General features: G+C 43.2%; 1 protein-coding gene and 1 pseudogene across 1 annotated transcript; one reads left to right on the forward strand and one right to left on the reverse strand.

Moving 5' to 3' along the window:
* Positions 1–2,106: 2,106 nt before the first annotated feature.
* On the forward strand, positions 2,107–2,535 carry LOC121757675. Its single transcript, XM_042153184.1, has one exon. It carries the CDS (start codon positions 2,107–2,109, stop codon positions 2,533–2,535), a length of 429 nt encoding a protein of 142 aa, XP_042009118.1.
* Positions 2,536–12,283: 9,748 nt separating this feature from the next.
* LOC121757676 lies at positions 12,284–14,926 on the reverse strand (annotated as a pseudogene).
* Positions 14,927–15,846: the final 920 nt, after the last annotated feature.

Raw genomic sequence — 15,846 nt, forward strand, 5'->3', positions numbered from 1 at the left:
ACGTGGACAAACCATACGATATCGAGCAAGATTGATCGAGCTATGAATAATGATGCTTGGTTCACTAAAGGATACTTGGCTAGTACGGAGTTTCTACCATCGGGTCCGTACACGGACCATTCACCGGTCGTCACTACCCTCTTTGGTAATATCGTTTCGTACCCAAAGCCATTTAAATTCTTTAACTTTTGGCTCAAGCACGCAGGATTTAAAAAGCTCGTGGAAGATCGTTGGGCCTCTATTGTCCGAGGGAAGGCACAGTTTGTGCTAGCCGAACGTGGAAAAGAGTTCAAGTACCTCACGGAATTCAACTTCAAAGAGATCAGTGAACTATCAAAGAGGGCCAAGGAGGCCGGAGGACTGCTTGAGGTACTACAAAAACGGGCGGACAGGGACACATCAGACATAGCCCTTCGGCTCCAGATCACCACCCAGAAGAAGAGGACTGCACACCTCCAGAATTCTGAAAGGGAGTATTTTAAGCAAAAAGCTAAATTCAAGCATTTACTCCTTAGCCATCGCAATACTTCTCTCTTTCATTCCCTTGTTAATAGGAACAACTCACGTAATTATATTGCATTCCTCCACAGGAGGGACGACACTATTATTAGGGATCAGCACGAAATAATCAACTAGTTTGTGGACTTCTATTCGGCAATCTTGGGTACTAAGAAGGCGCCGGAACCCATCAAGGTGGACATCATTCGACAGGGTCCCCTTGTGAGTGAAGAGGACAACAGGGACATGGTGCGAGCCATCACAGTCAAGGAGATCAAGGAAGCTCTGTTTGGCATCGGGAACGACAAGGCTCCGGGGCCCGATGGCTACTCCGCGGCTTTCTTCAAGAAAGCCGTTAATGAGTTCTTTGAAACGGGCCAATTGTTGAAGAATTTTAACACTACGGTCATTTCACTAATTCCGAAGATGTCGATCAACCCAACGGTGGGCGACTACCGATCAATCTCCTGTTGCAACGTCTTCTACAAGATCATCAAAAAGATCCTTTCGAGGAGGATGGCGCCACTGTTGGACAAGCTTGTGAACAAGGCGCAATCGGCATTCATCCCGAGGAGACACATTATGGACAATATCCACCTCGCGCAGGAGCTTATGCGCGGGTATGCGGACAAGAAGAATGCTCCAAAGTGTACGGTCAAGGTCGACCTCCGGAAGGCGTATGACACGATGGATTGGGACTTCCTCCTATGCATCCTACATGGACTGAACATCCACCCAATGTTCGTATTTTGGGTGATGCAGTGTGTCACGACGCCTAAGTTCTCGATCGCGATCAACGGGAGCCTGCACGGTTTCTTCCCCGATAAAAGGAGACTTCGGCAGGGAGATCCTATGTCTCCTACCCTCTTTATTTTTTGCATGGAATATTTATCTCGTTTTCTTGCAGCCCGAACGATGAACTCTAATTTTAATTTCCATGCAAAGTGTACGAGCCAAAATATTACTCACCTAGCCTTCGCTGATGATCTTAGTAGGGGTGACTACATGTCTATGCAGATATTGGCGGATGCTATGGAGGAATTCTCCGGCTGCTCTGGCCTCGAGACCAACAAGGACAAATCCAACCTTTTTTCAGATGGCAAGCTACCAGCACGGGACTTGGAGGTGATACAGAGCGTTTTCGGCTTCCCATTGGGATCCTTGCAGGTGAAGTACTTAGGAGTGCCCCTGGCGTCGAGCAAGCTCAACATCATGCACTACACGCCGTTCATCGACAAGATTACAGCCCTCACCAAAAAGTGGACAGGTAATAATCTTTTGCATGCCGGTAAAACTGAACTTGTGCGCTCTGTTTTGCAGGGAGTCGAGTGCTACTGGCTACAAGTGTTTCCACTGCCGGCAAACATTAGGGACCGAGTCATTCCATCTGCCGTGAGTTCTTGTGGGGTACGAAATACCCCCCCCCCCCCCCGTATCTTGGAAGGATCTCTGCCTACCGATGGATGAAGGGGGACTCGGCCTTCGGAACCTTGTGGCGTGGAACAAGGCCCTTCTCGCGCAGAACCTGTGGAACATACACGTGAAGAAGGATTCCCTTTGGATTAAGTGGATACATATCGAGTTTCTCAAGAATCGAACGGTGTGGGAATGGACAGCAAGATCACGGGACTCACCACTCTTCAAGAGGCTGAGATCCGACACGAGTTACTGACCGACCGGCCGAGGAGAGAAGTTGAGAAGATGTTGGGACAGTGGTACGGGAGCAAGGGAGCGGTCGAGGCGTACGAGTGGTTCAGGCCAAAAGGTGAACGGCGCCTGTGGCACAGGTTCGTGTGGAAGGAGTTCGTCCCGCTAAAGTACTCCTTTACTACTTGGCAATCTCTCAGAGGACGACTCCCAACGAGGGACAGACTGGGCTACATGAACATCGATCAACGATGCCCCTTGTGCATGGCTCACACAGAGTCAGTGGAACACCTCTTCTTCAAATGCCACAAGACATGGACAGTTTGGAAGGAGATCAAATCCTGGCTGAGACTTAGAAGGAACATCACTACTATCCAGAGCGCCATCTAGTGGATGCTCAAGGAAAGAAGTGGAGCGGCAGTTATGCGCAAGAATAGAAGACTTGCCCTCATCGCGACAGTCAGCCTGATGTGGAGAGGCAGAAATGCCATGATTTCAACGGAACGACTTTTGAACCCAAGCACATGGTGTTCGAGGTGAAGAAGGTAACATATTCAGTTCTATACTCCCTTTATCCGCATGAGCAAGTGACCGAGCACTTGGGAGTTTAGTGTGGCCACCTGTGGACTCTTTTTTCTCTTAGGGATTTTTTCCCACTGGGTTTTATCCTTAGGAGGTTTTAACGAGGCCCTACTCCTACCTCCATCGGGGTAACGTGGACGGTAGTAATGAATACAAGCACACTTTGAAGGAACCGAGTACCGGACTTTGTAGAGTGGATCCCATCGAGAAGACTTGGCTGATGTGAAGTTCTGTGTTTTATTGTACTCATGTTTATGTATGTGTTTTAGATTGTTGTAATACCGTCTCTATGGGTACCTTTTCCCAAGAGGCTACTTCCCTCCCCATCGGCCTACATAGCTTCGGCTTTTAAGCATGTATCCCTCGGGTATGCCCGTGTTTGCTTGTACTTCTCTTTCTTTTATATTCCATTCATTGATTCATCAAAAAAAAGTAAGTGAGTAAAAGAGTGAGAAGGGGGCTGAGACAGAGATAGAGCTAAGGAGCTGGGAGTTCTTGGAGGCGAGGTTCGGACAATAACTCCATCAAGAGGTATTTTACCTCCATTCTCTCCCCTAATCGTTTCTCATAACATCATGTAGGGTCTTACAACTCGAATCACAATAGCCTTAGCATGAGAAGCACATAAAACTCCCAAGGCATTTTCATTCATGGACCCAAATTCAAAAGATCACATCTCGGAAAAGGCCACAGAGAACCACAGATAACTTGATTATGGATGAGTTGAACATAGATTTGTAGTAGAACTCAACAACCAAATCCAAACCACAACACAATCGGTTGAACATAGCAATTCTACCGTAAGAGCTTAGAGAGAGTAAGAACTTAGCTTTTGCCGAATGGAACCCATAACTTAAGCTAAACAATAAGTGAAGAGACTTAGCTTTAAGGGTTTGTCGGAGATGGCGACGCTGACTTCGAGACGGCAGCGACTTGATGGAGGACGCTGCCAGACGTACCACCAGCGGAACATCGGCCAGCCGCGAAGCAGCGGTGATGACGCCAGAAAGACGCCGGTGGAGGAAGACCCACGGCGAGATGTCTGAGACAACAGCGAACGCCGCGGTGCTGTGCTAACTCCATCAAGCCGTCGACGACGCTTGCTATGCCGACTCCAAGCCGCTGGAGTTATCAGTGGTGGCGACAGCTCGTCACTGGCCGGAATTTGAGTAGGAGGGTTGTGATGTCGACGAGAGAAAGGAGAGAGATGGAGATTTAGGGATTGGAATTAAATTGGGGAAAAAGAAATTGTGGAGATAATTTGAGGAAGAAATTAAAATGGGAGAAGGAATGGGGGGAGGAAGACCTCGATGGTGGAGAGGGAGTATGACTCCAGATTGGACCTTTTCTTGTTGGGCCTTTGGGCCAAAGTATTCAAAAAAAAGAGTAAGAAGAAGAGAGCTGGGCCGAAAAATTAAAAGTCAAGGCCTAAGAATTTATTTCCTTGGATTAATATTTTTTAGTGAAGAGCCTTTTATTAATTTAGTTTCAAAGTATAATGGGATTAATTTCCTAAGCCATAGGAGAAAGGAAATATTAAGCCGTGTGAGATAGTATTCGAAAAATAATTAAAGCGGACTTTAATAGTCACAGGAAATATTTTTTTAAAATACTTAAGATAATGCGGGAAATATTTTAATACCCAAACAATTCAGCCAGTTCCACATAAATTAAATCGTCGATTTAATTTAAGATTTAAGACTTCTAAATTTTGAAGGCAAGAAGTAAAAATAAAATAAAGAACACACGCTTAGGCATGCATTCATGCAAGATGAATAATTAGTTAAAGCCTAATTTAAATATATTAATTTTGTAAATGAACGTCGTCGCTCGACGAGTAATCTCAGGGCAAGGAAAGCACCCGTTTTGCAAGAGTTTAAGCAATTGAGGTGGGTTCTTCTTTCTTTTAAAGCGTGTTTTATGTGAAAACATGATTTATTTTGAATGAGTTGTCATGCCATGTTTTGTTTATGATTACCTATCTGTTGGCTATGCCAAACCAGTTTAATCGAATTGGGGTCCCAGTAGAGCCGCAAGCCCTTCTCGAACTAGTGTACACATAGGGACCGTGTGCTAGCGCCATGTTGGGGTCCGGTGATCATGGAAAATGGCCACATTCCCGGTTCACACAGATTAGATATGGTACATCATCAGAAGTTTAAATGATTGTAGTCTATTTTCAGAAAGAAATAACAGTTTTAGTGACCGAGACTTATTTTCAGAAAAACCTCATGTTCACTCAGCTGGCTGACAACTAAAAGAGAAATGCTTACGGCATGAGCCTACTGAGTGCATCAAGTACTCAGCTCTGCATATTATTTTCCTTAATGCGCAGGTTGATCGTTGTCAAAGCCGAGGAGGTGTTAGGACAGAAGATTGAATAAGTAGGAAGATAGCTGATGTAGTATGTCTTCATACATATTACATTCGTCTTGGTACTCATCCGTTGCGCAAATTTAGAACTAGTTCTAGTAAAGACAATTGTCTCATAACTACTCTGATTCAGTATGATTTGTACCCTCAACACATTTCAGACAATGTTTCCCTTGAATTAAGCATCTTATGATGAATTGAGACAGTTTTAGTAAGTTTTAGTCGCGATATAGCTACACTTTCTTTGACTAAGGAGTTGTGGTCGTTACAGAGTGGTATCAGAGCACCTTTCTTTCGCTCTGACCCAAGAATCTTCTTTCTAAGCCTCAGTCCAAAATAATAGTACTAGGCTAGGAAGTGAACAGAATAATCAGTACAAGATCCCAACACCTCAGCTCGACACGATCAACTGCACCAGAAACAGGGGTTGACGCCCGCTCGTCCAGAAAAGAGTTTTAAAGAAAGAATTATTTTCCATTTGAGAAGGAAAATGAATTTTATGAGATTTTAAGAAAAAGAAAAGTATTTTCACAGCCCTATATGGGAACGAAAATGTTTGTTTGAAATGTTTGCGTGATGCAACATGATAGCTGATACATTGCATAAGATATGCTTAATGTATCTGTGATTTATTTTCAAAGAGCTTGACAGAAATGTATAGCTGTCATGTGGGCCCATGTATGCGAACCTAGAGTGCTTTAGAAAAGTACCTTAGGTGAGACACATGTAACCAAGTACTAGCAGAACAAGAATTTGTTACCGCCTTCCAGGGCGACGATACCAACAAACACCCATCAGTTTGGGTAAGCTTCTAATTCCAAGGAATTATGAGAAAGAAACGACGAACCAGAAAGTACTATTGTACTACCTATAGACAACAATTAAAGGAAGTCCATTCCTTTGAGCACACAGATAATATACACATATATATGTATACTAGACGATGAACTAAGAAGTTCTCAATGTCTTTATAAAGACCAAGTCATAATGAAAATAGTGTACTTTCAAGCCTGTTCGGGAGATGCATCCTTACACAAACAGAGATCGTACCTGCGATCTAGTAAAGTGACCTAATCTGGCATAACAGGCCCAAGTGGCTACGTGACCCGGAAACGATACTTACAACGTGCTATGAAGCACGATGGAGAATGCGATATTTTACAAGAATCAGCGTTCTAAGCTATCGAGAACGATACGAAAGTATGACCTCCAGCTGCAGTCATCAGTTTAACAGCACGAGAAACCCCATCTTGGAATGTATGGTTTCCTAGAATACAGTAATCATGTCCGGGCTCCACAAGAACAGACAAAGGAGTGTCACATAACTAGAACTGATGATTATAATCAATATTACTTACTAGGATTCCATGAGATTCCTTCTAAGAGTACTCCCAAGGGACGGTACCCCCCGTCTATTCAGACTTTAGTTTGACTCGCAAGTAACATGTCACTATTCCTTTTTCTATGCGAGATTTGACTCACTTCCAGTTTATGGACTGCAGTCCTTTGATCCATCGTTCATAAAGAGTAAAGTTTTGATTGTGTAAGCTCCGGTTATAAACCTTAAATTCTAAAGTTGTTTGTATCTCTGACCATCAGCATAAACTTATTCTTCAGACATTCTCTGAACCTCCTGGACAACGATGTCCTGCTGTCTATTAAGACTTTTGATTGACTCACGTTCTAGGAGTAGTACGCCACTTTCATTCTTTTCACGAAAGCGGTGACTCAATTTCAGTTCCCAGATTTGGAATACTCTTATGTTTCAAGCATTGTTATTTGTTGTTGTCTCTTTTGAGCCACAATATAGGGGATTTATATCCCGATTTCTTGGACCCATGCAATGAAATTTCATTCTTACGATGCTACGTTTGTGATCTCCAGAATGATCACGACACTTAAACAATTTTCCTTAGGGAATTTCATGTGGTGCTGGAACTTTTGTTCACCTCCCTATTTTGAAACCCTACAGAGGTGAAATTATTCTACCTCAGTTCCAGTACATGTATTATTCCTAGTCTCGGAATTTTTCCTGCAACTTGAAGTTAATGCAAGCATATTGCACTTTTCCCTAACGAGCTTGGCCTAGCCGATTTTTTCTGAATAGTTCATTCCAGTGTATTGCCTTAATGAACCTATGAAATCATTGATTTGAATTTATTATTCCATATCAAGATGCCTTTGAAGCATGATCAATGTTCCTTCATTACAATCGCCTACATTTCTAAATTTTTACTTTTGATCATCTTAGGCGGTGACATGTTTGAACCACTATCCTTGATGTTCAGATCCTTTCAATTTGATTGGAAGACTGTACCGTCCTATTTGGCAGCTCACTATGGAAATTTACAGTTAATTCATTTCCATTCAGTTTTCATGACCTATCTCATGATTCTTTCTAGCTTCCACCAGGGGTGAGCCTCAGCTTCTATGAGTTTATCTGAAACCAGTTGAGCTACGTAGTTCTTTAAATGAACTTAGTACTTACATTCAAGGTCGATTATCGACAAAAATTCAAATGAGTTGAACAAGAGATGTTATTCTTGTCTAGTTGGGTATTCAGGAGCCCTTCAAATTTTCAGTCATACTCTCCTGTGTGAATAATAATCCAAGTTAAGACTATTAGATTAATCATCGAGTTATTGATACGAGACAATCAGATAAGGCATGGTCTCAGTTTATTTCAGATACGCATGATAAATACGTCTCAATTGAGACACGTGCAGAAAATTATGCACCAACCAGAAGCGTCGCATAACCGACGACACAAAGCGTTAAATATTTCACATCTATGTACCGCTTGTAACAAGCTGGTAGAAAAAAAATCGAATATTTTGTTGTATAGAGAAACAACTACCCTTGAGTAGAGAAATATCAAGGAATATATGTGGATTAAATGACATCCGATGATATAAAAGACCTATATAACTGCTTGACCGATCGAAATGCTTATTCCGAGTAGGATAAGTAAGCCACAAGAACAAAGACTCAATCATGGTTATGTAATGAAAGCCATGGAGAAAATGCGAGTACATACGTAGCTTATGTTTGACGAAACAAATTCCATCAGCAAGAGGGATTTGTCTGAGATGTGGCCAGGAGAAGCTAAAGCTGGAGAGACATTCGGGAAAGAGTAATGCGTGATAGCATCGTTACCCTCACCATCCCTACTATGAAAGGAAGAATTGAAATTCTTCTTTAAAGAGTTATCGCAAGAGAACCGATTTAGAGCCCTATAATATAGAGCAAGGGCAAACGTTAGCAATAAAATGCAAAGAAGTATCCTACGATATGCCACGCCCCAATTAAGCGGCCAGAGAGGAGCTATCGATAGAGTTTTGTGTTAATCTAGACACGAGATCTAGATCACTTTGGAAAGTCCTGCTAGATTTTTTCACCACGAATCACTCAGTTGAACCAAAGAGGGCATGGAGACAGTAGTGTTGGGAGAACGAAGCCAACACCTCCACATGCACTAATCCAGTATTCAAGGAATAACGCGAGTAGAACAAAGTGCGTGCTAAATCATGACAAAAGAGTAAGCACAAAAGCATCTTGAAAGCGGTGAAAGTAGACAACCTCAGCTACGCGAGAGGTTACGAGGTCAACATGCAAGCTCAATGACTATGATTACGATCGATGCAAGCATTAGAGAACTCAATATCTGACGATGAAATCTGAGACTAGAAATGGCTTCATCAGCCAGACAATAAATTACTAAATGAATGACTTGAATCAGTCATATTATCTCAGCCCCCTTATAGAATGGCGCTTAAGAAATAAAAAGAACATAAAATCCAGTTACAGGAATAAATAGATATGGGTTTCTTCCGGCCCAGTGTATCGCTATTAAGCACGCCAGTGTTATTCGTAAAGAAGAAAGATGGCACCTTGAGAATGTGTATCGACTATCGAGAGTTGAACAGGATAACCCTCAAGAACAAGTACCCTTTACCGAGGATCGATGACCTCTTCGATCAGCTGCAAGGAGCTGGAGTTTTCTCAAAGATGGACTTGAGATCGGGTTATCAGCAACTGATAGTTCGACAAGACGATATACCTAACACTGCATTCCGCACTAGATATGGCCATTATGAGTTCACAAACGCTCCAGCTGTATTCATGGACCTAATGAACCACGTGTACCACCCGTACTTGGACCAGATGATGTGCTCATCTACTCGAAGAACGAGAAGGAACACGAGGAATATTTGAGGGCCACTTTAGAAACGTTAAGAGCCGAGAAACTCTATGCTAAGTGTAGCAAGTGTGAGTTCTGGCTTAGCGAAGTGAACTTCCTTGGACACATAGTGACAGCATAAGGGACCCGAGTGTACCCTGCTAAAGTTGAAGCCGTGCAACATTGGCAGTCACCAGCGACGCCCAATGAAATTCAGAGTTTCTTAGGACTCGCGGGATACTACCAGAGATTCATTGAAGGATTCTCTAAGATATCGAGGCCAAGTCAATTGGACCCCATAATGCGAAGCAAGCTTCCAGTTGCTTAAGGAAAAGTTGACCATAGCGCCAGTTCTAGCCGTGCCGGAAGCGGGAGTCGACTATGTGCTGTATACAGATGCATCGAAGGTCGGACTCGGGTGCGTGCTGATGCAGAAGGGCAAGGTGATCGCATATGCGTCAGGCCAGTTAAGGCCGCACGAGTTGAACTACTCGACGCACGACTTAGAGTTAGCAGCAGTGGTACACGCTCTGAAGATTTAGAGACATCATCTCTATGGAGTTCGATGTGAGATCTTCACAGATCATAAGAGTCTCAAATACTTCTCTGAGCTGAAGGATTTGAACATGAGGCAGCGCGGATGGCTAGAATTAGTCAAGGACTACGACTGCGGTATAAATTACCACCCAGGCAAGGCCAATGTGGTAGCAGATGCCTTGAGCAGAAAGACTGCACCTCAAGTGGCTACTTTCCTCACACAAGAGGAAGAGCTTATCCGACAATTCGCCAAGATGCGACTGGAAATAGTAAGAGCCCCGGAGACAGTGGACAGCAGAATTTCCACCTTGGTCATAGAACCAGATTTAAGAGCCAGAATCTTCGACGCCCAGAGACGCGATGAGGCCCTAGAAAAGGTTCGTCTCAGAGTGAGGACCGGAAAAGGAGACAGTTACCGCAAGGAGGCGGATAATTCTCTCACTTTCAAAGGAAGACTATGCGTACCCAACGATGAGGCACTTAGGAACGAGATCATGAGTGAATCTCATGAGACGCCCTACACTGCCCATCCTGGAAGTATGAAGATGTATTAGGACTTGAAGAAGCAATTTTGGTGGGATGGCATGAAGAGAAGCATAGCTTCGTTTGTAGAAAGATGCCTGACTTGTCAGCAAGTGAAGGCTTTACATCAACGACCCTAGGGGAAGTTGTAGCCTCTCGAGATCCCAGAATGGAATTGCGAGCATATGGCCATGGATTTTGTGACAGGGTTGCCAAGATCTCAGCGAGGGAACGCTGCCATCTGGGTGATTATAGATCGCCTCACCAAAAGTGCTCACTTCATACCTATTCGTATCACATACGGATCAGACAAGTTGGCATAGATTTATGTGCAATAGATCGTGAACCTGCATGGTGTACCAGTAACGATCACTTCAGATCGAGATTCACAATTTACTTCTAGATTTTGGATAAGCCTACAGCGAGAGTTAGGCACTCAGCTGAATTTGAGCACAGCATTCCATCCACAGACGAACGGACAGTCCGAACGGACGATTCAGACATTAGAAGATGTGTTGAGAACCGTAATACGCGACCGTGGAGTAAGCTGGGAGCCAGTACTTTCACTTATAGAGTTCGGCTACAACAACAGTTACCAGGCAACCATCAATATGGCCCCATATGAAGCACTCTATGGGAAGAAGTGTAGATCATCACTTTACTGGGATGAAGTTGGTGAGAAAAGAATTCTCGGACTAGACTCTGTAGAGGAAATGATAGAAATTGTCCAATAGATTCAAGAGAGAATTAAAGAAGCCCAAGATAGACAGAAATCCTATGCAGATGCTCGCCGAACGGATTTACAGTTCAAAGCAGGAGACAAGGTCTTCCTGAAAGTATCCCCATCAAAAGGGATAACCAGATTTGGTTGAGTTCCTAGCGACTACGTCGGTCTTCAACACTAGGCCGTCTCGGCCAAATTTCAGACGAGCTCGAGAGGGCGAGACCGCGAGGAAGGGCAGCCTTGGTGGCCAGCCTCAGCTCCTACCAGAACCGACAAGGTTTTAGATGTATGAATAAAGGGTAAACTAACACCATGCATTAGAAAAGGGAAGAGGAACTTACCTTTCAAAAAGGTGAGATAGAGCTGGGCCGAGAAGGGCAAGATCAGCCAGCAAATCCCTCTCCAACTGCAGCACTGCAAGGTTGCAGTAGCAGCCCATACAACCTCCATTCAGACCTGCTATGGTCAAGGAAAATCAGCCACAAAAGCCATCTCCTTGTGCACCTGCAATAAAAGACGACAATTCATAAATGAGCCAGTACTAGACCCCAGATAAAGCCAATTTCGGTTAAATGAGCATCAAGGAATGCAAGAGTTTATACACCAGAAATTCAGTGATAATGTCAGAGCACAACCAGGAGCCATAGACTCCAACATCTCACGAGTACAGGTCTGCGAACTGCAGGAATAGCTGCCAAAATAGCACAGCCAAACATTAAGTTTTTGCAGCTTTCGGTTACGAACCATCTATAAATACCATACTCCCATTTCCATTCACCCACACCACCACATACACGAACAAGTAAGTATGTAAGAGAGTGAGAAGGGGGCTGAGACAAAGAGAGGGCTAAAGAGCTGGGAGTTCTTGGAGCCGAGGTTCGGACAATAACTCCATCAAGAGGTATTATACCTCCATTCCCTCCCCTAATCGTTTCTCATAACATCATGTAGGGTCTTACTCGAATCAAAATAGCCTTAGCATGAGAAGCACATAAAACTCCCGAGGCATTTTCATTCATGGACCCAAATTCAAAAGATCACATCTCGGAAAAGGCCACATAGAACCACATATAACTTGATTATGGATGAGTTGAACATAGATTTGTAGTAGAACTCAACCACCAAATCCAAACTACAACACAATCGGTTGAACATAACAATTCTACCGTAAGAGCTTAGAGAGAATAAGAACTTAGCTTCTCCCGAATGGAACCCATAACTTAAGCTAAGCAATAAGTGAAGAGACTTAGCTTTAAGGGTTTGTCAGAGATGGTGAGTTTCCAAACAATGTCGTTCATCGATGGCCGATCAATCCCCTTGTCTTCAAGGCATGCTACACCTATCTCTGCAAAATTGGTCAAGCATTCAGGCGCAATCCGGCCCTTGAGATTGGAATCGATAATCTGACCAAGTGTTCCTTTCTTGTAGCAAAATTAGGCCCACTCTGCTAAATTCGCTTGCTCCCTTGGCAAGGTTGGAATTATCGGTGGCCTTGCGCATAACATTTCGAACAACACCACCTCGAACGAGTACACATCGGATTTCAACGTTAGCTGCTGCGTGCGGTAGTACTCCGGGTTGACATAGCCCAAGCTGCCTTTAACGATTGTGCTGACGTGTGTTTTACCACCTGCAGCTGGGCCCACTTTGGAGTGGCCGAAGTCGGACACCTTGGCCACTCATTTCTCATCCAGAAGGATGTTGGTAGACTTTACGTCGCGGTGAATGATGGCACGCTTGGCGCCAGTGTGGAGGTAGTACAGTCCCCTGGCGGCGCCAAGGCAGATTTGGAGGAGCTGCTTCCACCTTAGGGGTGAGTTGTCGGAGTTGTAGATGTGGTCGCGGAGGGTTCTGTGGGCCATGTAGTCGTATACCAGGATCATCTCGTCGGCGTTGTCGCAGTAGCCGATGAGGGAGACCAGGTGGAGGTGGCGAAGTCTGGAGAGCATGTCGATCTCGGTGAGAAACTCGTGAGCACCTTGTCTAGAAGTGGAGTTGAGCCTTTTGATTGCGACGGTGGTGGCTGCGTTGTCGATGAGGCCTTTGTAGATGTTGCCGAAACCTCCCCTGCCTATAATGAAGTTTTCGTCGAAGTTGCGGGTTGCGGTCTTGATTTCGTTGATGGAGAAGTATCTGTGTCAAACATACCAAACTTAAGCAATTATCAAAAGAAGAGGCGACATTAGAGGAAGAAGATGTCAAATTGATATCAAATTTAATTTGTATTACATTGTCCTAAAATAGGTGATTTGATACCTAAATTACATTGTACCTCTTCCCTACTTAAAGGGAGAGAACCGAGGGATTTTATACACAAGCAATAAGAAAAACAATCTCTTCTTCCAATTCCAATAGCTTCCAATGTATAATTCTTTCAATTCTCTCGATTACCATCGTTAAGAATCTGCATATATCAGAAGGAAGGGAGATGCCTGAATTCGTCAAAAGTGGAACCCACGATGACTTGGTGACGCTCGTGGCCGCGTCCTTCACTTTCCGCTGGCGCCTGAGAATCAGGAAAATCACAGCTGCAACTACGCCGATTACAATCCCAACCACAATGTAAATCACGACACCCTTTTTCTTCTTGGGCGGCATGTTCCCCGCTACTGACGCAGGCGGAGACTCGATCATTGAGTTTGAAAATTTCCAAACCATTTAGCAAAGAGCTACTATATCCTGTTCCTGGCTGATGGTAAGGCAACAAAGATAGCCGCAAGTCTTGCTTTCCACGATTTCCATCATCAGGAATCCATGTTATGTAGTCTCTGAAGATGGGAATATTACAGCCGCCGGCCAATGAGATGACATAAACATCAATACCAGTCGTCTGATTATTGATTTTTATTGAGAACACTAAGTCGTTTGCCTTATGGAACACAAAATCACAAAAGTGGAAGCAGAGCAGATAGTTGAATCCAGAATCAACCGGAAAACCCCACTCTAAACTTGAGCTGATTTTCGTCATTGTTCTAGCAGATATGTATACTAGAGGCGGCGCAGTATAGGCAGGAGTTTTGGTGGTGTAGTTGATCCCAGGTTCCTCTTTATTCCGCGTGTACCCACTATCACCGTAGTATATGTTGTCATCATCAGCACTCCATCTCCAAAACATGCCGCGAGTGGGCCCACTATCTTCTCCTATCGCAACACTGGCGCCACCAACGTTCAGCCTATAAAGATTTTCCAAAGTAGTGTTGCTGTCCAGATTAAACAACTGATCCACAAATTTGATTTCCACGCCTTCTTCTGAAAGGTAGAGTTTATCAGGGATGGAAACTATTTCAATTCCGTTTACAAAAGCAGAAGATTCTGGATTGGGGGAGAAGGTCAAATCCAGACTTAGGGTTTCTCCAATGTAAACAATGAATTCCATCATAAAAGAAGATTGGCTTAAATTCTTGGAATAAAGGAAAGCACTGAAGTTACTAAACAAGGTGAAGGCATTAGCTCTGGCAGAGAAAAAAGATTGACGAGTGTCGAAGTCGGAATAAACGTTGGGGTAAAAGTGAAGGCGAAGGAATTTCTGGCCTCTGGTGAGGGGAAAAGTATACGTGAAAGGGGAGTGGAAAACACGAGCAGTCTTGTAAGGGACTGCAAAAACAGAAGATTCCTTAGTGTATGCTTCGAAAGCTGAAGATATGGAGGAGGCGTTTGATGGCAAGTATTTTGAACCTTCATCGCTGTCCTTACTCCGGATACTGCTGTCGTTTGTGATAGTTGATGCGCCGCAGCTTAGGAGGATTAGTTCTGTGGCGGTGTGTGCGGCTGTGGTGGCGCCGGTAATTTTGATTGTTGAATATATAGAGGTGAGGACGAACAAGTAAAGAACGCGGGACATCATCGTTATAGTAAGGATGAGCTTGTTTAGAATGTTGGGCATCTATCTTCTCTAAAGTGTAGGAATTGTATAAAAGAAAAAAGTGGAGCCGAGTCCCAGTTGCAATGGCATTGACTGAAACAGCGCTATTCGATAATCTTAGCATGGCCCACCAAGATGGAACTGGTGCTATAGAGAGTCATCTTAGAAAAATTGAAAATAATTACATTCCTCTTCCATTCGGCCGCCATTACTTGTTACTAATTTTCTTTTTATCGTCCAACTCTAAATGACACATTTCTTAACATAGAAACACCACTTTATCTATTTTTTCCTTATCGATTGTCCTATTCTCTCCACTTTACCCACAAAACAAAACTATAAAAAATCTTATGTCGAAATAGAAATGTTCACTTAAACGGAGACTAAGGGGATATAAAACTAAAATAAAAAAATAGGACACATATTTTACTAACTTTTTCAACCTACACTCTATATTATACTCCTTAAAACCCGTGTCGGATCAATTTGTGCTAAACATTGGCAGACGGATAGAGTATTAATTTTGAAACTGACTACGTCTTTATATGCAGTATGAAAACATGATGATGGTAATGAGAAGTACATGGAATGAAACTAAGTTTAATAAGAGTAATAACAAATGAATAAAAATTATATACTCCCTCCGTTCCATAGTAGTGGAGTCATTTTGTCATTTTAGTACGTTCATAATAGCGGAGTCATTTCCCTTTTAGTAAAAGTTAACAAATTTTTTCTCACCTACTTTTCACTATGTCTTACTTTATTTTCTCTATTTTTTCCTCTCTCCTACTATTTATCTTTTTACTTAATACATTACACACCTTTTTCTTAATCTCCATGCCGAAAATATATGCATCCACTACTATTGAACGGAGGAACTATAACATTTTAGATATTTTATGTTTACAATAAATTTATGAT

This window comes from Salvia splendens, chromosome 12 (assembly GCF_004379255.2).
Source record: "Salvia splendens isolate huo1 chromosome 12, SspV2, whole genome shotgun sequence".
Lineage (NCBI taxonomy): Eukaryota > Viridiplantae > Streptophyta > Magnoliopsida > Lamiales > Lamiaceae > Salvia > Salvia splendens.